Source organism: Falco naumanni, chromosome 1, assembly GCF_017639655.2.
Source record: "Falco naumanni isolate bFalNau1 chromosome 1, bFalNau1.pat, whole genome shotgun sequence".
Lineage (NCBI taxonomy): Eukaryota > Metazoa > Chordata > Aves > Falconiformes > Falconidae > Falco > Falco naumanni.
In genome coordinates this window covers 111040344-111066754 of record NC_054054.1, presented here as the reverse complement: position 1 = coordinate 111066754, position 26411 = coordinate 111040344, and the positions used below count along the sequence as shown (strand labels likewise).

The 26411-nt window shown below is 42.9% G+C and overlaps 1 protein-coding gene across 10 annotated transcripts in view; it reads left to right on the top strand.

Moving 5' to 3' along the window:
• ACACA (acetyl-CoA carboxylase alpha) overlaps positions 1 to 26411 on the top strand; it is a 148031-nt gene that overhangs the window by 78647 nt on the left and 42973 nt on the right. For all 10 annotated transcript variants that reach the window (XM_040577878.1, XM_040577902.1, XM_040577891.1 and 7 more), the window contains 9 exons: positions 123 to 338; positions 857 to 1012; positions 2841 to 3044; positions 5454 to 5609; positions 6144 to 6290; positions 18564 to 18833; positions 19198 to 19295; positions 20504 to 20624; positions 21070 to 21180. In XM_040577878.1, the coding sequence (XP_040433812.1) occupies positions 123 to 338; positions 857 to 1012; positions 2841 to 3044; positions 5454 to 5609; positions 6144 to 6290; positions 18564 to 18833; positions 19198 to 19295; positions 20504 to 20624; positions 21070 to 21180 (1479 nt within the window). The remainder of the gene's footprint in view (positions 1 to 122; positions 339 to 856; positions 1013 to 2840; positions 3045 to 5453; positions 5610 to 6143; positions 6291 to 18563; positions 18834 to 19197; positions 19296 to 20503; positions 20625 to 21069; positions 21181 to 26411) is intronic.

Here is a 26411-nt window from a genome sequence, read left to right as displayed (position 1 = left end):
AATTAAATATAAAATTTCATAAGGGGTGTTGTCTAGTTCTTCCCATCCTCAGTGTTCCAACTTTTTAACCCACCCTCCTCTTTTATACCCTTTTCTACCTGTATGATGCTGGGTGCCTCCAGTTTGAGGAAGACAGGATTTACCGTCATCTGGAGCCAGCTCTGGCTTTTCAGCTGGAGTTGAATCGAATGCGAAACTTTGATCTCACTGCCATCCCATGTGCCAATCACAAAATGCATCTCTACCTGGGAGCAGCTAAAGTTGAAGTGGGGACAGAAGTGACAGACTACAGGTTCTTCGTGAGGGCTATCATAAGGCACTCGGATCTGGTTACCAAGGTGAGTTTTGTCACCCCTGCAAGGTCTCTTTCCAAGACAGTGTGTGAAACAGTCATTCAAGGAACCTGCACGCAAACACATTGCTGGTGTAGAGAGAATACTGTGGATGTGTGCCGCCTCTTTGCTCGTGCTGACTCTGCAGAAGCCTATGTCCGAAGACCTAGTATTCCTTTGCTTCAAGGACATTTTTCTGTGGCCCAAGTGGATAGTCAGAAATCCTTGCATTTTGAGGCAATAGTGTTTGTGTTTCTTCTGCCCTGCTACAATAATGGTTTGCCCTGTTTAGTTTTGCATTTATGCTGACCTAAATGAGGGCGCAAGTCAGCCGGGTATGCGAGTCCAGGCAGTGGGAGTAGTGGCTCTGTAACTGTCATGGATCTGTTTCAGGGGTGCATGTCCTGCTGAAACTGATGTTACCTCTTTTCTTAGTCAAGTCCTTCTTCAGTTTTTCAAACACTGTATTCTTGGGCTATGATTTTTGAGTAGAAAATAATTTATTTGTTGGCACTGTCTGGCAGGAAGCCTCGTTTGAATATCTTCAAAATGAGGGAGAGCGATTGCTTTTGGAAGCCATGGATGAATTGGAAGTAGCATTTAACAACACCAACGTGCGCACTGACTGCAATCACATCTTCTTAAATTTTGTGCCTACTGTCATCATGGACCCCTCTAAGGTATGATCTCTTCCCTAATTTTGAACTGTTTTGTTCTTCTTGGGCTTTACTCACTAGAATTAAATGGTCTTTTGTTGCCTTTTTATGCTATGTAAATGCACCTATTGATTAAGTACATTTTAATACCATTTGGTGAATGACATGTAGTTTCTACTAGCCATTTTATAACAGAAAATGCAAGAAATTGGGGACCAGTATTAAAAGTGGTAACACTTTTAGGGGTCAGTTTAGTTACTGAACAAATACTGGCGTTTTGCTTTTCAGTAAAGAAAGTGGAGTCACATAAGTAATGGACATCTCTAAAGATTACTTGTTGAACTGGTAAACAAACTTCTCTTCAAAAGCAGAGAGAATGGTTTTTATTTTAGCTAGTTAAGACAAGCAATTAGTTTGTTTCACTTTAGGAGCCTTATTTGGCAGTGAGGAAGGAAGCAAGCTGTGGGTTTTTTTCCAGTCTATGAATAAATATTAAATGTAAGATTTCAGAAGTAGCAGAGCTTATATTTTTAGTGGAGTAATGCTGTCCTTCAGGCAATGTGGCTCGCTTCCTCTGTGTAAACTAAGGCACGGTTTATTAAAAATACGTTTTGTATTTGAAACTAAACTTATCTTTTCTTCTATGTTTGAGATAATTTTAATATGGAAATAGCTTTAAACGCTCTTCTGTTTGTTACAAAAGTCCAGACTGTATCCAAATAAAATGTGAGATAAACCGTGAACTTAAAAAGAGTTTGTAAATTCAGCTACAAAAAGTGCCTCATTTTCATTCTCTGATACAAAGTCAGAGCGATCAACATTATAAATAAATGAACATTAGGCTTTGTAGATGCATAAATGGAAGTGTTTAGGCATAAAGCATGTTTCTGGTTAGCAGAACTACCACAAAGAATGTCCCAAATAAACTGCAAAGGCTGCATTTAGTTGGAAATCAACATTCTGTTCATGGTTGCCAAAAGATGAGAGCTGACCTTTCCTTATGAGAATGACTGAAAGTTTAAAAAGATGAATTGGTTATCAAAATAAGTATCTCTTACTTGCTGACTTTTAAATGATGATTAAAAACTGGTGGCTTAAATCTCTTTTGAATAAATCCTCTCTCAGCACATCCAAAATCTTTAGTTCCCAGAAAATTCAAAAGAAGCTGGGATATTCAGCCCCTGGAAGTTAGGCTGCCCTCAGATACGTACCATGACTTTTCCCTGAGCTGCCATGAAAAAGAGACTTTTTATTTTTTGAAAGAATGCTAAAAACAGCCTATAAATTGCCTTCTTCTAATATGTGCTATTTGCCAACAGTAGTATATTATAAACTTTAATAGAACACCAGAAGGCCAAGCTCCAACTAGTAATTGCTTTGTGGATTTAAAGCACCGTACCGCATGTGTGGTGAAACATGATTATTGTGCATATAAGTACTACATAACTGTTTGTCAAGGAGTTTGCTTTCCTGCACTTTGTAGTTCTTAGCTGTCAGCTATGCCTGCAGGAGGAAAGGTAGATGGGGGGGAAGCAGTGGGCACACTGTGCCTTGCTGGGGTGTGGTGTGCCAGGAGGAAAAGGGATGTGAAACCGGTGCTGTCCCTCTGCCTCAGTAGTCCCCAGGTTGAGTTCGGTTCCTGCCTGTCTCAAGGCGTGTAGGGATGGGAACAGAGAGGCCACCGAGGTCCCAGGACAGCACCAGGTACATGCTGCTGTTTGGTGCTTCCCTCCCTCCTCTTCTGGATGCTGGGTGCCCCTTTGGGCAGGACCATACAGCAGTGGGATGGCAGGGTGGCAAAGCGGTGGACGTGTCCAGAGAGGTGAGGGAAGTTCTTCTCGTGTGTTTTAAGATTGAAGAATCTGTGCGGAGCATGGTGATGCGCTACGGGAGTCGCCTGTGGAAACTCCGTGTCCTCCAAGCCGAACTGAAGATCAACATTCGTTTGACACCGACTGGGAAGGCGATTCCCATTCGTCTGTTCTTGACCAACGAGTCGGGCTACTATTTGGACATCAGCCTATACAAAGAAGTGACAGACTCCAGAACAGGACAGGTACGGTCCCATATGGCTCCGTGGTTTGATGAGCAAAACATTGCGGGGGGACACATTATAGCTGGTGAGGCTTTTCTGCAGTGTGCAAGGTTTTCAGGTGATAGAAAATTGCCATTCAGCTTTGCCAAAGGAAGACGACTGTGAAGATAATCTTGCAATAGGCGTGTAGGTGTGCAGAATGTGATCAGTTATGTAAAAGTGCATTTCTTCTAATTGCTTTGTATGTACCTTAAGTAATTTGTATATCTGTTTTCCTCTGTGTCAGGGTGCTCAAAAAAGTAATAGAAAAGTAATGACTGTTGGTGCTCATCCTGTAGGTCATAATAAAAGATATTATTAATTATACGTTTCCCTGAGTAGATAGAGAAAATCTGTGAACTTGTCTTTTAAATTCTAAAGATACAGGGAATGACCTGGGTAGGATGATATAAAATTACTGAAGGTGGTTTTATATCATTTTTATGAAGCATAATGGACTCTTTTGTAATGGTTGTGACTATTCTGGTATTTCTGCTTTTCATGGCGTAGGAACAGTGTGATTAACTGAAATACCTACATATGCTAAAATACATGGAGCATAGGATGCATGAAAAATATTTAAATATAGAAATGTTTACATCTCCCTCTGTAATAATCTCTCTGCCATGCAGTAGTAGCAGCAGAATAAATCACTTGGGCACCATCGGTATTAAACACAAAGTGCTGAGTCACCTTTTCTCCCCCTTTTCTCCATTTAAATTTTTCCAGCAAGCTGCCTAGCCTTACAGTCTGTCCAGTTCTGGAGATCCTAGAACAGATAGTGTCTGTATGTTTTACTTCATTTCTGCCTCTGATTGGAGATGAAGAGAGAAAAGAACATTTTAATAATCTCCAGTAGCTGAACTTAACACTTGAGTTTTGTTAGTCATTTGTGAAGGTCACCTTTCCTCTTAAACTCTGTCTCTGATGAGCTTTATTTTTTTTTTAAAGCTAGGGGAATGCACTTGTGTGTGTATGGCTTTTAGCAACTCTTCCAGTATTTGACTTTTTTATTTGATTTTTTTTTCCCCAGAATGTTAAACCAGTTTCTGTTAAAAAATTATACTGATAGGAATTGTTTCAATTAACTCTTTGACTAGTTGGGAGGAAGGTTTGTCTTACAAAGCTTGAAGGTGTTAGTTTTTTAAGAAACTTTGGTAAATCTCCCCCTCATGACAGAGGTTTATGGGACAGGTTCAGATCCGTGTATTTTTTCTTGTGTTTTTGGAGTGTTATTTTGAACTTAGAGTATCCTTTTAAAAGAGTTCAGACATTACTGATGTATTGGGTGCTGAGCATTTTCATGACTTCTGAAGAATGGAAAAATAGATTAATCATGAGGGAATGACCCCAATTTCATTTCACAGTTTCTGTGGTAATGAGTGGTGATACTCAGTAAAGACTTCTCAGCTCCCACAGAAGTGCTCTGAAGCTTTCTGCAGATTTAAGGAGAATTGGACCCCAAGTGCAGTAACAGATCCTAATGCAGGCACTGTCACAAATACTTGTTACCCTGAATAAATACTTCTCCCATTGAAGAAGCTACTGTTTGTGAAGACAAAAGAGAGCATGTATTGTTTTTAACCTAAAAACTAAAATTGGCTTTACTTACTGAATTGTATCTTTAGTGAAATTCTTCGATTGATTATGTTCAATTAGAAAAAGATCTGTTTGTAACGTCAGATCTGATGACCATCCTGTTAAAAACAGCCTGATTGTGTTGCTTCTGTCAGGCAGGTTTCTGTGAAGCAGCATTTGTGCAGTGTTGTCCCAGTTAAGCAGTGCTCCTCCTGTTTCTAAGTTGAAATAGATTTCCTTCCGAGTCCTGGCTGAGTGGAATATATAGTGCTGTGAGGCATGGCGGTTGATAATTCATGTCGCTACTCTGGGAAAATCTTTTAAACTTACAATATCAAAACTTCAAGCCAAATGCCATATGCAAGTCTTGACCTAGCTTCCATGATCAGTCAGTGGAGATACGGATACCGTGCTGTTCGACTACATAAATAACAGAATTCTTTTCTCTCTCCCGGCTATCACAATCCATCGGCATAGATACGGTGTCAGGGGAAATACTGGTGAATGTGAAGTCATCTAAGTCACAGGCTTTTTTCTGTGGGGATGTGGCTCTGTTCACTTTGCTTTCTGCTGTGATATGGTAATAAGTCAGTGATACTCAGAGCTGTGCAGTAATGGTCCAGCAGTGTCTCCAAAGGGTAGTAATGCATGATGAAACACAGTGTTACGCTATGTGTGAGTATTAACATATTTGTAGAGAACAGAAACAAGCCTGATTGGTCTGGAATAGCCTGCTGATTTTTGGTAAAATCTGGATGAGGTGTGTATGGAACCAGTGGATTCATCAGTAATTGGTTGTGTTTTGTACTGCAGATTATGTTCCAGGCATATGGGGATAAACAGGGACCACTTCATGGGATGCTGATCAATACCCCGTACGTGACCAAAGACCTGCTGCAGTCCAAGAGATTCCAGGCACAGTCTTTAGGGACATCATACGTCTATGACATTCCTGAGATGTTTCGGCAGGTGAGCGTTCTTAAGGCCCAGGGGGTTGTTCCAAACTTTTGTACTTGCAAAGCACTTCTATCAGTTGCCATCCTTACTTGTCAGGGAAACAAGTAGCCTGGAGTGGCTAACAATGGTCCCCCAGGGTTTATGTAGCTATGGATTGAGTCTACTTTGTAAACCACCTTCAGTTTCTTGTTTAAGTTTCTTTGTTTCCCCACCCCGTTATCTAGCCTTCCCTGGAGGGTTAGACAGTGCAGGGGTGATAGTTCCTAGGATAGGACTCGTCTGTCATTGAATGTGTTAATGAGTTGCAGAATTTGTGTGTCTGATTTGCTGGGTTCTATGCTGAATCACATAAATTGAATTACACTACTTTGGGTGAAACTGTTTCATAGTTTAAATTCCAAAGTAAGTGATATCCACTGAATATTGTCAGTCAGACTGAGGGGAGGGAATTTCGGAGTGTTCTGTCTTGAATATTAAGTCACAGTGGATTGAATAAAAGTATTTGCAGATGATGTTTTAACAAGAATTTATTTTTTCCTTGTCTAGTCTTTGATTAAACTCTGGGATTCTATGAATGAACATGCATTGCTGCCAACACCACCGCTGCCTTCTGACATACTAACATACACCGAATTGGTGTTGGATGATCAGGGCCAGCTCGTGCACATGAACAGGCTGCCGGGAGGAAATGAGGCAAGTTGTACTTTCTTTAATGCTACTTTTCTTTCCCTGTCCTGCAGTACATTGTGTTTTGGACTAGGTTTGACAATTGTAATGAAAATTCACTAGCCAGGCAAAAAATCTATTCATTCAGTCTTTCACAGATGAAATCCCTCTCTTGAAAATGAGATTTTTGTTTCATTAAAAATTAATACCTTCCATACAATGGGTATTTTAACCTCCATAGTAAATGATGATTCCATTTCAAACCTGTGCCAATGCTGTTTTTCCTTTGTAATTAAAAAGTGCTCATTCAGCGATTCCAGGTAACTGGGGTTTGTATTTGAGCAAAATATGTTTTACAAGACTAAACAGAAATGTTTTTATTTGCTTAAAAAAATGAAAACCCAATTTTATGCTTTCCATTTAAATACTCGCCATGTGGTGTTTGTGTAGCACACTGGAAAGGCGTGTGCAACATCCCCCTCTAGTGAATGATTTACTAGAGACTAACAACCTGCTAATGCTGTCGGGGTAGTAGAGTTACTTCTTCAGCTCAAGCAGGAGGAGGCTGTTCTGTTGTGGTGGGCTTTTGCTGGTATGTCATTACATTAGCAAGCCAAAGATTACAGCATTGAAATGACTGGAGAATAAAGCTAAATAGTAGAAGATGCGGTGGTGTGTTTTTTTGGTGGTGTTTTTTTTTTTCCCCTAGGGTGGGTGGGATTCAGTAAGTGAATGTTCCTACAGTAATTTAAATTTGAATGGTTCTAAGTGGTGATATCATTCATTTTTCTTGGCATCATTGAACAAGCACCATCCTTTTACTAGATATATAACTTAAGATTTGCAAAAGCTCTGTTCAAAAACATCAAGTATGGGTAAGAAACAGGGGGTTTCATCACTATTTACTGTGTGTGTCTTATCAGGGGAAGGTTTTGAATATGATGTTTCAAATTGATCCTAATCAGTAAATGGTGACTATAGGAGCACTACATCCTTGGTTTTTGCTGGCCTATAGGAGAAATGTTTTAACTAGTATAATTAAACCTGAAAAGAGCTATTCTCTGCATTCTTGGTGAAAGCTGAGGCTGCGGTGCTGTGGAGGCTTATGCCATCATCTTTCTCTCTTTCTCTGCTCTCATTCAGTGTTTGAGTGGATGGTGACTGGGGAAATAGCAAAGTCCCTCAGGGACATAGCTCTGTTCTTGCTGAAATTACAAGCACAGAGCTGCCTGGGCATGAACATGTAGTGTTTACTCTGCCAGTATGAATACAAATAGTCTTATTATAAGAGATTCTGTACCCAAAGACCACCAAAAAAAAATTAGGAGTATTTTAACCCTTCCTAGACTTAGTTGTGCTCAATCTGTAAAGAAATTACATGGCTGTTGTGGTGAGCATAGTGTTGTTACCTAATGCACAGGTTCAGGCCCTGCCCCTGTGGCTCTTGGGCCGAGGGGCTGAGTCACTGGAGAGCGAGAGAAACGAGGGGAAAACTTGATGTTCCCCCCACTTCTTCAGCCTGGTTGCTGAAGATCGCTTCTTGTGTAGATATGTGGCAGGCTCTAACTGGCCTTTTAATGGCTTCCCAGAAACCAGGTGAGGGTGCTGGCTGCGGAGATGAAATCCCAGCCAGGGCTTGGGGTCTCGGAGGCCAAGGAACACTCCGTGCCTCCCCAGGGAGGCGTACAGCTCAGCTGGCAGGGCTGAACTGCCAGCCTGGCCGGCTGGCAGCTGGACGAGTCACTGTAGGACCATGTGCAGCTGGAACGAGGCTTGAGGCTTTGATATTGAATTCTGCTACCAACAGCCAGCGCACACAATAGCGCTCATTCACAGGTGAGAACAGACAATCTGAGGAAGAGGTTCCAGCAGCAGTCTGAAGGACAGGTGACATTCAGGAGGCGACGAGCTCTGAACAGATTTATTCCTCCATGCTGCACTTTCTTTATCTGGATGAGCTGACTTTAGGCTTTTATGGTTTAACTCTGTTCAGCTGAGGAAACAAATTTTCACAAATGCACGCTCAAGTTTCTTTTTCCAAAGAAGATGGCTGCAAGGGTGGAGAAGGGAGAGACAGGATGCTAGATAAATTCAGAGCGTAAGCCTTTTCTTTGTTAAGGCTGTAAGTGCATCCATTCTGCTTTTTTTGAGAATCAGTCTGCATAGTATCTGGACAGAAAAATACAGCATCTTATCTGCCAGGAAGCAAAGATCCTCGGGGTAATCCATCTATGTGGCAGTAGCTGGTAGCGTTGCATAGGAAGAGGAGATGTGCCACAAGGAGCAGGAGCAAGTATTAATTGGTTCTGCACTTCTTCTGTATGATACAATGGTGAACCATTCTGAAAATATGGCCCAGTTCTTTGGCTCTCTAAACTCATCTGAATTTGTTAAGAAGAGTTTTGTCCTCAGATAGATGTATTTGACTTCAAAATGCTAGAAACCCATATACACTGAAAATCGCGTTACAGGGGAGATGATCCCTAAAGAAATGAGTACAGCAGGGAAGCTGAGGTTCCCAAGCTTTGCAGTGGCTTGCTTGGTAGCCTTAGTCAAAAATTATCACTGCATTCATTTGTTCGTACCCTAGTAAGATGAGGCTGCTTTGGGGTGTTACGTGGATAATTTAGACAAATGTGTTTTAAGAGTCTTTGAATTTGTACGTGCTAAAAAAATGCTGGATGTTATGTTATACAGCATTCCCCCAGTTTTGGTTAGTAACCCTTGATGGTCACTGCCAATGGAGCCTGTGCCCCAGAGATCCAGAGGAGTAAGCTGTTTCCAGTTCAGTCCCCAATGGGCTGACAGGCGGGAGTACTTGGTAGGAACTTTCCAAGTAAATGGGATTTATTCATTCTTTATTCCCAGCAAAAGTTGCTGATTTTCTGAATCCAAAGTCTTTTGAGAGATTGTACATCGTGTGTTTTTTACTAAAGAGGCAATTTCTGTTGAAAACTTCTGGCTGTAGTAAATATAGCTGCTGTTTAGTGCATTTAGGTTCCTATTAGCATTCTGCTTGTTTCAGATCAGAGGCTCGAACACTGCTCTTCCCCCATGGCAAGTAGTGCCTTACAATGGTGGGATCAGCTGTGCTGAGGTAGGGCTTGTCTCTCCTGTTGGAGCTGTGCTACACAGTATGAACAATTACATTTTCTCTATGTGAAAAGGGGTCAAGGCGCTCTTCCTCTTAAAGCGTTCAGCTGAGCTGAGTGCCCTAATTGTTTTAGCTAGCAGCCGAAATAGAGAAACCAGCATAAAATCCAGGAGATTTGTGGTCAGCGTGTTCAACTGGATGTCAACAACCAAAGTTGCAATCCCTGCTCTAATAAGGGGCAGAGCAGGAGCTGGAAGCTGAGTTTCTCCTGTCCTCCCAGAGCTTGCAACCCACATTCTGGGCTAATCTAGCTAACCTGTCTATGTTTTCAGGAAAATCTGTGAAATGGGAATTCTCAAGAACTTTCATAATACAAGAGGGTGTTCTTCACTTAGCTGGCGACCACTTCATGTAGCCCACCACCTCATTTGGCAGTAATTATCTCTTTACTAGTCGTCTCAACAAAGAAGCCAAGGACTTAATGGACCATGAAAATACAACTTGCTATTTATTCCTAGACAGTGCTTGCTCCTTCTGCGCAGAGGATCCTGCCTCTTGTCACGGCCAGGCGGGGGAGCTTGCGGTGCTGCTGGCCCTGCAGCCTGCACTTGCGACATGGGAGGAGTCATCACTGATACAGAGCCTTTTTCCTACCTCTTGTCTGCTCAGTGCAGCCAGAGTTCTTCCTGAAGCGCATCTGCTGTTTTTTTTTGGACCGTGGACAGAATCCTGGATGGTGCCTGAAGCTTTCTGCTAGATGGGTTCTGTTCTGGCTCTTGCATGTTAAGCTCGTGAATTGTGTCCTGATCTCTAGTTACTCTTCTTGTTTGTTTGTTTTGTGTGTGTGTTTGTGTCCTCTATTACTTGTCTGGCTGCTTTAACACCTCTGCTCACATGTGAGACTGTTCTGATAAGCTCTGTCTGCTACCATAGGATTTCAGTAAGCCAACACACTTGACAAGACTTAATATGCCACACTAAAAAGTTGAAAACAGTTTATAAATAATCCTCAGAGCCAGCAGGTACAGAAGGGAGCTGAGGAAGGCTGTACTTTATCAGCAGAATCAAACACCAGTCGATAGCTCCCTTCTAACTCTCCTGAGTAAAGACTGAACAGACTTTGGGACAAATGGGCAACTGTGCAACTGTGAGCATATCAAGAACTAAGCACCAGAGGTGGGTGCTCAGCTTGACTCCAGTCTGACTTTTAAGATATATATGGACCATTTAAATGTACAAAGCTTATATAGGGCAGAGGAAAATATCCACTTGTGTTTGTAATCTTAGGCATTTTGCTATAAAATGTCTTTAAGAAGAAAATTTTTAAGTTCATACCACAGCCTTGATGCTTACCTAGTTTATAACACAAGACTTTTAACACTTCTGCTAACTGAATTTTCTTTTAAATAAGTGGAAGCCTTTTGTGTTTTTTGCTTTGTTTTGGTTTTTTTTTTAGTGCTACAATCCTTGGTGTTTCTGGCTGAGATCTTCATTGGGCATGTGGGGTAGGGGTGTGTGATTGTCACTTCCTGCGCTAATATTGAAGGGATGTGTTTGAAAGGATGCAGCACCTCACCCCGTCTGACAGTGTCAGAGCAGCTGCTGGCTGTCCTCTGGGAGCCTTTGCCCTGGCAGCTCTCCTCTGTCCTGCCTGTCATCTGAGCCTCTGATGTCACTCTGTAGTTATGTGGCTGTGCTTAAGTGGGGAAGTATCTGAAAGACTCGGAAATTGTGTGAACAGACAAGCAAACAGGGCTAGAGTTCAGAAGTGTATGGCAACTCACATGGTGTGTAAAACCACGTTGGTTGCAGCAGTTCTGCTGAAGACACAACCTGTAAATGTACTGACACCCTTTTCAAATGCCCATTGAAGACTGCTTTGTTCCAAAGATTAGCTTATTAGCTGAAATCTTAGTGTGAAAAGGTAATTCCCTCAGCTTGTTGGAGAACTTAATATATTACTTGTCATTCTTGAGCTGGGCGTTCTGATGTTTTTCTATAGCACTTTATGTATTTTTTTGTAGCACGGTACGTATTTACTGTGATCCTCTGGCGCTAGGACTGTACCATCTGCTGATAAGGCCCAACTAATTTTCATGGACAAGGAGAAAATGAGTGTAAGGAGTGCCTGCAGCAACACCCCATGTTACCCTTCATCTCAGTCTTGTGCAGTGTCCATGTAAAATGTGTCATTTTCCCTATTGGCACTAGATGTCACAGTTTTTCCTTCTCAGTAGCTTGAGGATCAGAAATAATCCATAATTGGAGCTGTTGGCTGGAGTGTTGGCAGGAACCCTTTCTTGGGAATGTGGGAAGGTTTGACCAGGTGAAATTCAGGACGGCAGTGGGCAGAGGGCTGCTGAAACTCTGCTTCGGCAGCTCCCTGGATTGCCTGGGGCTGAAAGGTGTAGCTAATGAATTTTATACAAGCAAAGCTTAATAGTTGAACTGCATGTTCTGCTTTGTCACCCCATGTTCCTGCATTTTATGACAGGCACAGGGTATTAAAACATCCGCTGGGCTACTTACAGCGGATGGTAAGTACTTGAGAGAAAGCAGAGACTGGGTGATGGCAAAGTCAGTGAATTAACATGAAGGTGAAGGAAAACACCTGTGTTATCTTCTCCCACCTCCCCCAGCCCCACCACTATTTTTCCCAGAGATTACTGTAAAAATAGTAGTTTCTCTTTGGGTTTCCCAATGCTGCTTCTTGATTGAGTTTTGGGAACAATCCTGACCTGAAGGCTCTTCTGGCAGTAGGAATGGGTTTAAATAACAGGGAAGCTGGACAACTATTTGTGCTGCACAGCAAGTGGTGTCTCCTCATCTGAAATACTCATGATGCAATTTCAGAAGGTGATCCTCCTTCGGAGAATAATTTTAGCCCCTATCAATGAGATGCTTGGAGGTCACAATGAGACATAGGGGGTAGAGATTGGGACAGAGCACATTTTTGTCATGGACTGGAGAGTGTTATTTTTAGTAAAAGGTGGATTGTCTTATGACAAGTGGAATATAATACAATTTTTTTAGAAGTGGGTCCCCCTAGCATCACTGAAAACTGATTCCCCCCACCCCCCACAGTTATGCCTAGATAATTTAATAAAACCTCAAGAGTAGCAGGCATGTGCATGGGAAGATGGGACTTTTGAACTCTGTTAGAGTTGGGATGGATGCATGTCACAGCTTATATGGAGCATCTCCTTAGCTGAACAGTGATTGTACAGTTAAGCAGGAGTACTCTGTAATACCTTGAATTGTTTGAAAGGTTAATATTTATGCAGATCAGTATCTTCAGTGTGCTGTTTCTCACAGTGTTGTAGATGCAGTATCTTCCATGGCCTGATTTTTGAAAAGGTACTTGTATGTTATGGCAATAGTTCAAGGTTTGAAAAGGCTTTCCTTACAGAACCAGAAGTTAGGAGCCTCTAACATACACCTTTGAGTTAGAATTTATCATCATTATTTAAAAGATAAATTTTTATAAGGTTATGAGTAAATCCATGGTTTGTTTTTGATTGTATATATTCAGATATGGCTGTTGGATTTCAGCATGCTATCAAACAAATACAGAATTTTGATTTTGTTACCTTTCTTGTAAACACAGAAGTCAGAATTACATTTAAACCACACCTCTAATAGCTGTGATATTTGTTAACACTTTACAATCGTCAAATTCTTGGGCCGGAAATAACCCCACACATCACAGGTGAGGCTCTTTGAGGATGCTGAAAGCAGTGACTGCTCAAATCATGTCTTATTCAAAGAGCAACTAGAGCTCCAAATTTTTTGAAGGGTTTTAAAATCCTCAAATAGAGACATTTCTAGATCAGAGATGTAAGTGGTGGCATGAAATATCTTTATCCGTCTGTAGCTTCACCAGATGCAAACTGTTTCAACTGAAGTTTTCAAGCTTACACTCTGCCTAGGGTGAAGTTATTTATTGTTTAGTTTGGAAAGCTTCATCAAAAATGCTTTTGTTTTGCTGAAAAAGCTGGCAGTGTTGCTCACAGTTGATTCTGTGGGCTTATAGCAGGAACTTGAATTTGATGGAGAGTCTGGTTTGGGTTCGGCATTATGTCTTTTGCTATTCCCGAGACACTGTGCAAGCTTCATACCTTGCAGTGCAGATGTGTGTGCAGTAAAAAGTACATTTGCACTGTCTTTAATGGGTTTTTTTGAGCTCTCCTTCTGGTGCTCTGTGTGTCCATCGGCTCTCCCTGAACATCAGCCAGCCTTTTGCTGGTTTGCTTCCTGGCTTGCCATCTGAGTGCCCTTTGGTCTAGCACAAGGAACCAAACCAGTATGAATTCATGTCTCCTTCAGTCCACTGTGCTGCACGGCGTCTCTTACTGAGCAAGCCTTTGTCATGTCTCATCCTGGAACAGTTTCTTCCCATCTCTCATCCACTTGGCCGCATGCTGTTCAGAAGAACCATGCCAACGTGTGCTTGGCTGTGCTGCCTGTGACCACTGCTTTGATCGCTAAATGACACATTTTTCAGAGCCAAGAAGAGAATGAAGGAATCCTAGGTTTTGGCACTGCATCCTTGTCAAAGCATTAAGTCCGAATGCCGCTAGCAAACCACTTGCATCATGCCCTTTTTCTGGGAGTTGGTTCACGCTGAAGATAAAAACTTTACAGCTTTTGGTCACAGTGTAAGCACAGACAGTCTCTCTTTCAAATCTGAAGTTCCAGGCATCAAATTTGAATGATGAAATAGGAAAATTGCTACATCTGCGTCAAGTAAAATTTCTGGTGCTGTCTGTTCCCTTTCTAAAACACACCTTGCCCGTGACTCTGCAGCAGAATGATTCAGCATCCTGGGGTCAGCGGACACTGGTTTACTTCCAGAACAGACAGAGGTTATGAAGGGGGAATAAAGCACATGTACCTTGATTTAGCAATGTCATAATGTGCACACGCAGCAGGGGAGAAATGTGCTTTCATTAGTGCTGAGCTTCGGCATTTCCAGTGCTCACGTGCTAGACCACTACAATTGTTGCATTTCCTTTCTTGTTATGACTTTTGTACGTAATAATACATTTCTATGCAAGTATTTAAGGTCTTATTTTAATTCCTTATTTACATATAAAGCTTATCTATGATACGGATGCAACAGAATGGGAACAGGACAAAATTGCTGTCAGGGTTCTGTAAGTTCAGTTGTCCTACTTAGAGATTTTGAGACCCACATTCAGGTTTCCAAATCTGGACATAAATAAATAAAACGAAGCCTGACATAGAGTACCTAGGCTCAGGCATAGTCCTCGTTGTGAGAGTAGAATAAACCAACACAATTGGCATGGCTCAAGCATAGATGCTGTCAAATAATAAGCTGTTCTCATTCACGTCAGATTTTCTCAGGAATACTGATCCTGCTAGAAAGAGACTTGAAAGCTCCCCCTGCCTGAACACCAGCCACCATTTGCATTGGCTTCCCTTCGTTCCCAGTCTGTTGTGCTTTCAGGAGGGAGACTGGGATCGGTTTCTTTCCCATTCCCCTCGGTGCCTGTTGTCAACAGCTCTGGCTGCCACTAGCAGTCAATTTGTAACTGCATCAGTGTGTGTATTACTGTTCACATCAATAGCGCAATTAATGTTGAAGTCAATTTTGGTGTTAATTTTAGGCCATGATTAGTGTTGACACTGTGTGTCAAACTAATGGCATTTATGAGCACCATGAAAACGAATGTTAGTTAATATCATGTTTTTACTATCTGTTAATGGTTACATTAAGCCAAAGATCTAGTGGGAGAAGGTGTGTATAAAATTATATATATAAAACTTGTGTGTAATATATGTGTGTCATGCAATTCTGCATTGCTGGTGCTATTCAGGGAGCAAATGACATCTGAGCACTGAATCCTAATCACAGTTTGGAACATCAGAAATAATGATCACTTCTGATCGGAGGTTGTGAATAATTCATCTGGTTTGATTTTCACGTTCTGTCCAGTGATACTTTTCAAACCAAATGTGTTCCTACAGGAGAATAATGGTCCCACTTCTTATGGAAATACTGTGGCACAAATCATTTTGCCCACATAAAAACAGTTAAATAAGACGGTTCCTGCTTTTATTTTTTTTCTCCCTCTCTTCTTCATTGCTGGGTGTGCTGGGAATAGAGCTGTGGCAGGAGAAGCACTTCCAAACTGTGCTGGCTCTTAAGAAGAGCCCGTTTTGCAACCACTGCTGCTTACCATCACCCGTTACTGTTCTGACAGTGCTCTTAGGTGATTAGCTCAGCCTGTCTAATTAACCTGTGAACTCTCAATTTTTTGGCATGCTGCCGTTAACTTAAAAATCTCATCTTTTTTTTTTTTTTTTTCCTGAAATAGAAAGCTATCCTCCACTGCCCATAAATTTAAACAGAATCTACATTGTTCATAGGGAGAAAAAAAAATATCCTTAGTTGTGCCCTGTGATTTTTATTCCTGGATAAATGGCACAAAGCATGCTATGTATTGGGGAGGCAGAAAGACACACAAGTTAATAAAGTGGTGCACTTTTAATTTTTCTTTTCTTAAACTGCATATGGTTGCTCCATATTTATCAGCTATAAACTGTATTCAAGAGTGTGTGTTTACTGTGCCTTGGCTAGATAGTTTTTCCTGTTCTACTAGTGAGCATTAACAAAAGGCATTTTATTTATGTAGAAGATACATGATCTCAGGTTAGGGAACTGTTCCAAGACTTCTGTTACAATTTGAATTTTCTAAATAGGAAATGCTTTTAATATGCCTGTTTTCTGTACTGTCAAAAATCATCAAGCTGATGAAAGTGAGGAAAGTCTCTTACATTTTCATAGGTGAGACAGACTGTGGGACCAGTCCTGGGTACTAACTGAGCTTGAGCACTAGTCCCTAAGCCCTGGAGCAATTCATCTGCCTCACATGTGAGCTGAGGGTGCTAAGATTTTACTTTCAGTATGTTGTGGTTGTTATGCAGGCTTCTGGCAGTATCTTTATGTGTTTCTATCTTGCAGTTTACTGCGGTGACAAATATTTAGCAAATAGAAAGCCTGAGCATTTCTCCTGTTGCTCATGTGCCTTGTGTTCATCTGATGGCGCTTGAAGCTTCCTGGTGTGGTCCTGGCTGATGAGATCAGTGTAGCGCTAAGCAAATGACTACTTAAACAAAAATGTGTAAATTAGTGCTGCTTCTGTGCTATTTTGGAAGAAGTTTATGTGCAGTTTTTAAAAAGAGTATTACCCCACCTTGCCTGCATGTTCCTATCAATAACTAAAGCTGGTTTCTGGAGTGGTATCAGAAAGAGTTGCTAAGTGCCCAGTTAAGGATTTTAGTTACGGCAGGGAAGCCTCTAAAATATGGTAAAGAACTGAGCTGCAGTATGTAATGGAGTATAGAGGGGCATCCCTTATTTCTTAGAGGCTAATTTTGAAGCCTTTAATTCTGGATTTGCAGACATTTTTAACATGCTATTTCTAATTGCAAGCTTGCCCACAGTTGAGAGTTAGAACAGAGATGCAATATCCAGCCCTTGACATTTCTTCCTGCAAAAGTCAGGTCAGAAGGACAAAGCTTAATTTTTTTCTCTTTTTTTCACCTTTATTCTTCCTTTTCCTGCTATGAAAGTCTAGCAGTAGAAGAGCAGAAGTCCAAGGAACCCCTCTGGCTGTGTAGGTTGGTTTGGGATCAGTTAGGTTACTCTTCCAGACTCTGGACTGGTTGTCTGTGTGAGCCCTGGTCTCTTTGCACACACTCTTGGCCTGTGTGCCTGACTAACAGCTGCATCTGCTTGTTTTACAGCATTACAACTTTTCCCTTTAATTTGGCGATAATTCTGATATTTTAGCAGAGCATCCCACTGACTTCTAGGGATTTATGCTCCTGTCTTTGAAACTGCTGCAGTATCTCTCTCCTCCAAATGCTGCAGTTGGATGCCAAGATGTAACTGTAAATCTGCAAATATTCAGAGGCAAACAAATTAATCCCTTACAACGTATCAGTCAAAATAGCAGTGGGTGAAACTGAGACCAAGGAGAAGGTGAACTGAAACACCATCATTCTGTTAACTTGCAATCTCAGCTCTCAAAAGGGGAGGTGTAAGGGAAGGATCTGCCAGTAGCTGGTTGTAATATTTTTTGGATTGCTGCCTGCTTACTTCCAATGACCCTTTGATTAATTCCTCTGCCTTTTTATTTTTTTTAATGAGCCTATTACGGCATATCTTATTGCAGATGCTGATTGGATCTCAACTGTGTATTGTGCCATTTTGATTTGGATTAAATGGCACATATCTATCTGCTGCTTCTCCCTTCTCCCCCTCCCGCTTTAGTTCATCATGTTCAGAATTCAGAGTCTCCACAATGAGAGTTTCAACCCTCCTGATTGCAGAGGATGTGCAATCGGCTTGAGGAATGTGTACTCAGAGCTTATGATCCTTGGGCTAGCGGAGACTGGGTGATGCATGTGGCTTTCAAGGGATGCTGCGATTTCCATTTGTTAATGGCATTCCAGGATGGCCAGCTCCCCAGTGCAGTGATAGGCGGCAGCTAAGAGATGGGAGATGCAGGGTACAGATGTTGCTGATCTCCATAAGATGGGCCAGAAGAGATCATACGATGATTTTTAAAAAGAAAAATGTGCAGCAGAAAGCATTACTTATCCAGGCAGGTTTGGAAAGAAACTGCTGCAATATTTGGGAAGGAAAAAGGGAAGAGTCAAAGAAATGAAAGGAAGGACAGGAAAAAAATAATGGAGATAGTTAGGAAATAAAAGGATTAAAGTGAGGGCAGGGTGAGAGAACCAGAGTGACAGGGTTCTAGGGTGATAGCTGAGTAGCCTAAGCAGATAGTTAGGAGCCCTGTAGAGCAGCACGTCCATCCTCACCGTGTGAGCTCTGGCATGCAGAATAAATGCAGTACCCTGCGAGAAGGGTGTTCGCAGAATGCGTTTTGGACCTGTGACAGATCCCTGAATGGGGAGAGGGAGGGCTGGTATTAGTGTCTTGGGTGGGAAGAGAGCAGTAGAGGATGTGCCTCAGCGAGTGTGGAAAGGATCAAGCCCTGCCAGCTGCGCTCTGCACTGGTAGTGCATATCAGAGCTGCTGTTCTTGGAGTTCCCAAAGAAAACAGACAAAGTGCAACACGCGTAAGAAAAATAGCCGCTGTGTGATTCCCCTCTTTCATGTGTTGAAGGTACACATTTAGTTTTTGTTGTTCTGTGCTCTTTGGTTGCAGATTGGGATGGTGGCCTGGAAGATGACTCTGAAGACCCCTGAGTATCCAGAAGGCCGTGATATCATTGTCATTGGCAATGACATTACATACCGAATAGGTTCTTTTGGGCCCCAGGAGGATGTGCTGTTCCTGAGGGCCTCGGAGCTTGCTCGAACACATGGCATCCCCCGTATCTACGTGGCTGCCAACAGTGGAGCCAGGATTGGTTTGGCTGAGGAGATTCGGCACATGTTCCACGTAGCTTGGGAAGACCCAGACGACCCATACAAGGTAAGGAGGCACAAGAATCAGAGGTGAAACTCTGCAGTAGCTCACAAAATAATCTTACTTTTGCAACCCCTCTTTTAACACAGTTGAGGGTAAATATTTGCCAGACTGTTAGGTCCAGAGTTCTCCTTGGTAGTGGATCTCTCAGGCAGTAGGACTGGCATCCAGAGTGAGTTAGTGCTAAATGTTGGAAACAACCCAAGCTTTCACTGACCTCAGCTGGAGTGCAGGTGTTAAGAGAGGATGTTGTTATTGCTATCTGGGATTGAATTCTGCTCCCTTGAAACTTTCTTTTTGGAAGGGGCTATTGGGGATTGGGAAGGGGCTACAGGTGGGAATGAGCTGAATGAACTGTTTTTCCCTGCAGGGATACAAATACTTGTACCTGACTCCTCAAGACTATAAGAAAGTCAGTGCCCTGAATTCAGTTCACTGTGAACACGTGGAGGACAATGGAGAGTCCAGGTGAGCACAGACAGGTCAGAATGAAAAGCTTTCTGTTCATCCTGGGGTACACGAAGCGATGCATGTCACATCCTTGTCTTTAGCTAGGACGTTCTTTAGGATCCAGGTACGTAGAACGCTATAGCTGTGTGCGGTCAGAGCGTGGAACGACTTAAAAGTTGTGTCATGACATGCCTAGTTTGAGGTGGTGCTGTGTTGACCTCTGCTGCCTAGGGGCCCGAGTCCTGACTGAGGGCCCGACAGTCGTAAACACTGAATGACCAGGACAATGATTCTTACCTGAAGACTTGCAGTCTAAATCTTGAAAATTAATTTTCTGCTAGGTTCTGTAGAAAGGATAAAAGAATTCCTGAGTGAAGGCTAAGCCCTCCATGCATTCTGGAGGGTTGGGCTGCAGTCGTTGCACTAAACTGCCTTATAGCCTATGGTTTTCCACACCTGTCTACTCTAGGTGTCTGCATCGTCCCAGCTACATCCCAAAGGCAGCACATCTGCAAATGAGGTGCAAAGAAGCTTTCAGAGATAGACTGCAGCTGTAGTTGTGCTCCTGGGCAGGAGGAGGAGGATATGCTTAAGAAATAAAAAAACCCAAAAACCTAGTTTGCAGACTGGCAGGCTCTGGAAGAACAAAAGGATGGTGCTGGGCGTGGGGATGTGTGCGTGCCTGCATGTGTGCTGGGGAAGCTGGGTGCTCTCTTTAGTGAAGCACTTAAGCACGTGCTCAAGTACTTTGCTTAGCAAGGGCCTAGTGGGAAAGATAGAAGCCAGCCTGAGAGCTCCGAGTAAGAAGGGGCTGTGCTGGGGAAGGAAGGCATGAAAGAAGGTAAAGAAAAACTAAGAGCCTCATTATAATCTCTTGTTCTGTTTCTTTTTCCTTACGACTGCATTCTCTTTCTTTCTTGCCCTTTTTCCTGTAATCAGCCTGCTCCTCACATCCTGTGGGAATGGCAGAAGAACGCTTTTCACGGGCATTCCTCTCCCTTGGCATTTCCTCTTTGCAGAGCTGCTTTGGCTGCTCATGTGTAGGACTATTCCATGGTGTTCAGCAAGGCTGCAGAATGAGCCCATGTACAGGTCCTGGCCGGGTTTTATGCACATTACTCTTTAGAACCTTAATGATATTTAGTCACTTTTCATTTTCTTTGTTGCAAACTGATTCAGCAAATCACTGGACCTTGTGACTCGAAGGCTGTATGTGTCTCCCTCAGGTATAAGATAACAGATATTATTGGAAAGGAAGACGGACTTGGAATAGAGAACCTCAGAGGATCTGGCATGATTGCTGGAGAATCGTCTTTAGCCTATGAGAGTGTTATCACCATCAACTTGGTAATCCCCCACTGCTTTCTATTCTTCAAACTGTATTGTCTGTTTCAGCTAAAAATCCTGCAGTGATATCCGGAAGATACATCTGGGATCAGACTTCTGGTTGATGTAAATTGGCTCCTGTAGGCTTTGAGCAATGCTACTGACACCAGTACAGGGCTGGGTCACTCTCAGACTAAATGTAAAAACACTTTTAGAAAACAGTCATTTGGCTTCATATTTGCTCAGTCTGTAAGTTACTGCTTCTGTTTCTTTGAATAAAATACACATAGTTCAGATACTGTGTTTTACAAAAAAAATAGATTCTGGAGTTTTGCAGTGAGAGTAGATTTTATAGCCTTGTAATACAAACATGCCTAGTTTTATCTAGATGTTGGAATTGATAGGTTTTGGCTGTGTGATAAGACAGAAATCAATGTGATTTTTTTTTCTTCTTTTTTTTTGTAAGGTTACATGTCGGGCAATTGGAATTGGGGCTTACCTTGTTCGGCTAGGTCAGAGGACTATCCAGGTTGAGAACTCTCATATAATCCTGACTGGCTGTGGAGCCCTCAACAAGGTAAGTCTTTGCATTTCAGCCTTCAGAGCTATGTGAATTGAGTTGGTGTTTCTGTGAGTTCTGCCAGAGATTCCAGGAGCTTCCACCGCTATACCTGTGATTATGCTTGGTCCCTTTTGCTTTCTCCCGTCTCAGGTTCCTCCTGCCAGGGAGGAGAACAGACACAGAGCAGCAGCTGTGAAATTTTCATCCCTTTGCAGTATCTCTTTTTCCTTTTCTCTGCGGTCAGAAAGCAGTCCTTTCATGCACCTGTTTTTCTTGACAAGAACATTGTATTGACAGCCAGAGGCACTATGCCAGGCATCCTGGCTGGAGGTTGGCAGGGGACCTGGGCAGAACTGCAGATTAGGGGCCTGAGCATGAACCGGGTGAAGGGGAAGAAAGAGAAGCAGCTTAACGTAGGTTGTGTGCAATGACTAAATGAGAGAAGTGGAGAAGCCCACTGACAGGGCAGCATCTTCTCCCACCCACTGTGTACTGTGATAGAGGAAACTGGGCTCTTTCCAGCATCTGGAAGACCGTGTTTGAAAATAGATGGGCCAGAATCACCCTGAACTTTCAGCGACCACAGCATTGTGATAATACTGGGGGAGCACTGAAGCCTAAGAAAGGGTGTGTGGATGGGGATTTTCAAGGGGTCAGACCTGCTGGAAATCTCAGCTGTGGAGGAAGGGAGGAATAGCCTGGGCTGTAAGAAAACTTACTGCTTTCACTAATAAAGTGGCTCTTCTTTTTTTTTTCTCCTCCTCCATCAGAGGTGGTTTTCCTCCCTTGCTGCCCCAAGCCTATTAATATTGCAGCCTCCAGCTCCTTGTCTGTAGCAGGCACAACTCAGCCGACTCCGCTCTTGTCCCTCTCACTGAGGGCTTTGTTTATGTGGGAGTTAGGATTGTGCGGGCGCGAGTGCCCTTCCCCATTGTGCAGCTTTGTTCTCAGGCACTCTCCAGCACCTGGGGTGGTTGTGCTTCATCGCAAGCTGCGTTTCAAGGAGTGCCTGCCTGACAATGGGAGATAAAAGGAAAATAGTCTCTCGTTGAATTATTCCTCTGAATAAAGGGGGCTCTGCAGAAAATGAAGCATTGATCCTATCAACTCTAGGAAGCAGCACCCTCAGTTAGATCTCTTACACACATCACACACACCTGCATCAATGGAAGGAAAAGAGGCATTTGAAGATCCATCCTTTAAAAAGAAATTGAGTCAGTTTAGTGCTTGCTGAAGTGGAGTAAGTTGCGTGGTTCCAGCTGTCATTTGTTGGGGATCGGGGCCCTGCAGAGTTTCCCAGATGGTAGGGCCAGTCTGTTTAGTCCTCCTCTTCTGCTCTCTTTTTTTTCCCAGGTTTAACTGCACTCTCTAGCCGTGGAGTGAATGCTTGTTTTTGTAGGACTGGATTAATCTCACTAAATTTTAGGTACTGAAAAGTTAAGGTTTTAGTCTAAATTAAGCACCTGACATCTGTCAGCGGGTGTAGGCAGAAGGAGGTGCTTTCTGGGGGTGATTTATCCTATCTCAAGAATTTCTAGTGGGCTGAATAATCCCATGTGTCCTTCCTCTCCTTGCTGCTCTATTGGAAAGACATATTTTTATGTAGATACTGAACCTCTACCTGCCTAACAGTCAGGCAAAGGAGAAACCTATTGCATCCTATCCAGCTTTCCCAGTAAGACAGCTAAGCCCAGACCCAACAATAAGTTTACCTGCCCTTGAATAGTGGGAGACTGGGAATAACCACTCACTCCTGGATGTTGCATGATGTGTCTTGCCTGAAGCAGTGAAATGATGTCCAGTGCTAACCTGAAATGACCAAGCTCAGTCCAGCTGAGATCGTAAGGAGGGTGTGAAGCAAATGGTATATGCTAATGTGTTTGCATCGCCTTGCCATGGAGGCAGTGTCTACTTCAGACTTACCCTCATCTCCCTGTTTTACGTGTAAACTATAAAACACTTGTCCCTCAAATGTAGCTGGACAGTTTGAATTTTCTCATGGCTAGAAGTCAGGTCACTATCAGCCAGGGGCCAATTAAGGAATGTCTTTCCTTGTAGGAATGCAGAGGCTGTTTGGGCATGATTTATGATGTGTTCTTGTTCATTCGTGTGAATAAGACTCCAGAAGGGTCTCATGGTAGAAACCTATTGTAGTTTGTGGAGCGCGTGAGCCTTGCTGCTTCTTGTTCCCTTAGTAGATGTTGAGCAAAGCATTTTGGGAATTAGAAGGTTGCCAATCCAGCTGGCAGGATCTTGAGGAAAGATAATGACTGAAACTAAAATAAATGAATGGAAACCACTACCTGGCATAATAGTTGGAACTGTATGTTTTCTAACACAGGTGCAATGCAAATATTCCTTCATCTCTTCCTAAGTGTCAAGAGATTTTTCCCAGGTGTCAGATTTGGGTTAATTTTTCCCATTGCTGACTTTTAAATACTGTCTTCATAGAAGATGCTACACAAAGCTTACACATAGTCTTCTGTCTGCATATGCATCTTCTTCAAAATGTCTTCTCTGCAAGAAGAGAATGTGCAGTGCGAAAATGTTTCTGCAGCAATGGAGAAAATTAGGCTTTCAGAGAGCAGTGATTTTTTTTCTGGAAAGTTGTTTGATTCCCACCCTCCGCCCCCTGTGAAATACTGCATTCTTTTTAATTTATGGGGGGAGCAGAGGGGGACCGTGACAAACATTATGTGCCAGCAGATCTGTTGCTGGTCTTGTTCATTATCATTATGTAAAACCAGCCTGAGGGTTTAGGTGTAGAGGGAAAGGTCCAGCTGCCAAAATCAGACTGTAACCTATAACTTAGATGATGAGCTCAAGGTCAATATCATTTTTAGCTGAAGCTAATGTTTGTTCTGGAGGTTGACTAATCACGTGTTGGCTGTTCACTGTGTCCGTGTCACTGCTTTGTAAGTAGAGAGGCATATCACTGTAAGACACCTGATATCAGGCAGGTTTAAGGATTCTCTCAGCCCCATTGCCTGTCAGGGGTGACAAGAAACTGCACAAGTGCTGTACAAGGTTCCCCTCTGCTCCTGATTAAGCTGTCTTTGTTTATAGTCGGGACCGACAGGCAAGGGAAAGACCTGGGGAAAAGGTGTGATGCTCTGTGGTGGGGACAGTGCTCTGCGTGTGGGGCACCAGGGCTGCATTTCATCTGTACCCCTTTTGTCTTCACCATTGCATTTCAGCAGGGGGTGGAGAGGTGGAAATGACATTTCATTCCTCTCCTGTGAGCGTGTGCGCGCGCCTGTGCTGAGCCCGCTGACCCCCCTGAAAATTGAAATAATGATAATGCGCGTCTCCTGACTGCATCAAAGTATCAGCACATCAAAAGCCAGGAGGCATGAAATGCAAATGATAAAGTGAAAGCAGATGGATTGTGCATGATCGCCTGATGCCCAATGAATTTTAAAAGATGCTGGTTCACATGGGGAGAGGGGCTGAAATAAACACGTTATCCCTGCAATTTTTTTTTTGTTCTTGCTGCTCACTCCTGACAATATTTTTTCACACTTCAGCGAGCAGCCACTCCATCTCTCTCCCTCCCTCTCCCTCTCTTTCTCTCCCTCTCTCTCTTTCGCTGTCTACCTCACACACGTCTCGGGTCATGTCGCTGCAGCTCCGGTGGAAATAATAAGATATAAACCACGAGGTTGTTATTTGCATAGAAATAGCATGGAGCCCCAGGCAGCATGGGAGAAGGACACAGAGATCATTTGTCTAAAATTTTAATGAAAACTTTTGCTGAGGCAGAGATTTTTTTTTTTTTTTCAACTTTCCCTGCCTCCCCCTTTTTCTAACCCCATACGTTCCTCCACCTCCCTCAACTCCCCTTCCTCGTCATAAGCTAAACATGGTGCGGTTTCATACGAGATAGGTGATGTGCTGCTGCCCTGCACTAACAGGTTAATTTCCATTCGTTTTCTTTTTAATGGAAGTAAGACTGAGGAGCCCAGCACTCCCAGTTTATGTATTGGTTCAGGCTCCCAGGACTACATTTCATTTCAGTCCTCACAAGGATGTTCCCAAGTCTGTAGCTGACCTATTTTTAATTAGTTTGCTCCTCCTTGTCTTTTGTGTTTAAAAGAAATCCTGTTTTTAAGACTGTTTTGTTAATGTAAACAAATAGTGGCTTTCAATCACATTTTCTCTACAGACAGATGTTCTAGGCTTTTTCTAAGAGAAGCCAAGTTTAGCAGAGATTTTCAGGTACCGCTACTAACTTGATCCACATCAGTTTGTTATACAGATGTTCAACCTGGTATCTCAAACAGTTAATTTTCTGCATGATGATGAAACTGCATGCTGCACTTCACAATAGGACATCTAAAGTGGTCATCACTTCTGGAGGTGAAGGGAAGAATCTAACCAGCAGACTGCTCTGTGTCCTCTCCCTCCTGTTTAGCTTTATTCCTCCCCCCCCACTCCTCCCCGACTCTCCAGGCTTGGCCTGTCTGAATGATGCATCAGGCCCTCAACCTGTCCGCCAGTGTGCTCGCCCCTGGGCCCCATGGCACCGGCGCCGTGCTGTTGGCCTGGTTTGTCAGGAGCATCCAAGTGTACCAGGCGTGAGCTTGACAAATGCCACCTGCCAGGAGTATATGTCCATGTAGGGGAGGAGGCAGTGAAGATGAAGAGTCAGAAACCACTAAAATATGAAAAGTACAACACCAGAACTCTGGGCTTCATTTCCCGGTCTGCAGCCAGCTGCCTGCCTGGCTGTGGTCTGATGTTTTTGATCAGAATGGGTATAATGACAGTTACCTGCTGACAGCTTGGTCTTGAAACCGTATTGTTTCGAGTATTTGTGTTTGCAGTGTGTTTTGAGCTCATCAGATGGAAGGAACCTGCCAGAGTAGTGCACTGGCAGGGTGGGTAACCCCATCCTCAGGAGTTCTTTCTGTGGAAGTTTTTGCCTTCAGAATGATCTTAATTTAAACTATGTGTCTGCTTGTATAACCTATTCTAGACCCGAAAGAGCTCAGGAACCAATTCACCAGATTGCTACTAATGCACTATTTCTCACTGTGAACTGGTGGTTTTTAGGGGGAGAAAACATTTCTGAAGAACAGCTTTAAGAGGGGTGTTTGTGAGATGAGCTGATCAGTGGAAGCTTGATGCCTTGGTAATGTAATATGTAAATATCTAAAAAACTTCTAAGCCTAGTACCAGCAATTGTCCAATGACCTTTCTTGAGTACATCTTTCGTTAATGCAGACACTGCTTGTGCATGGTAA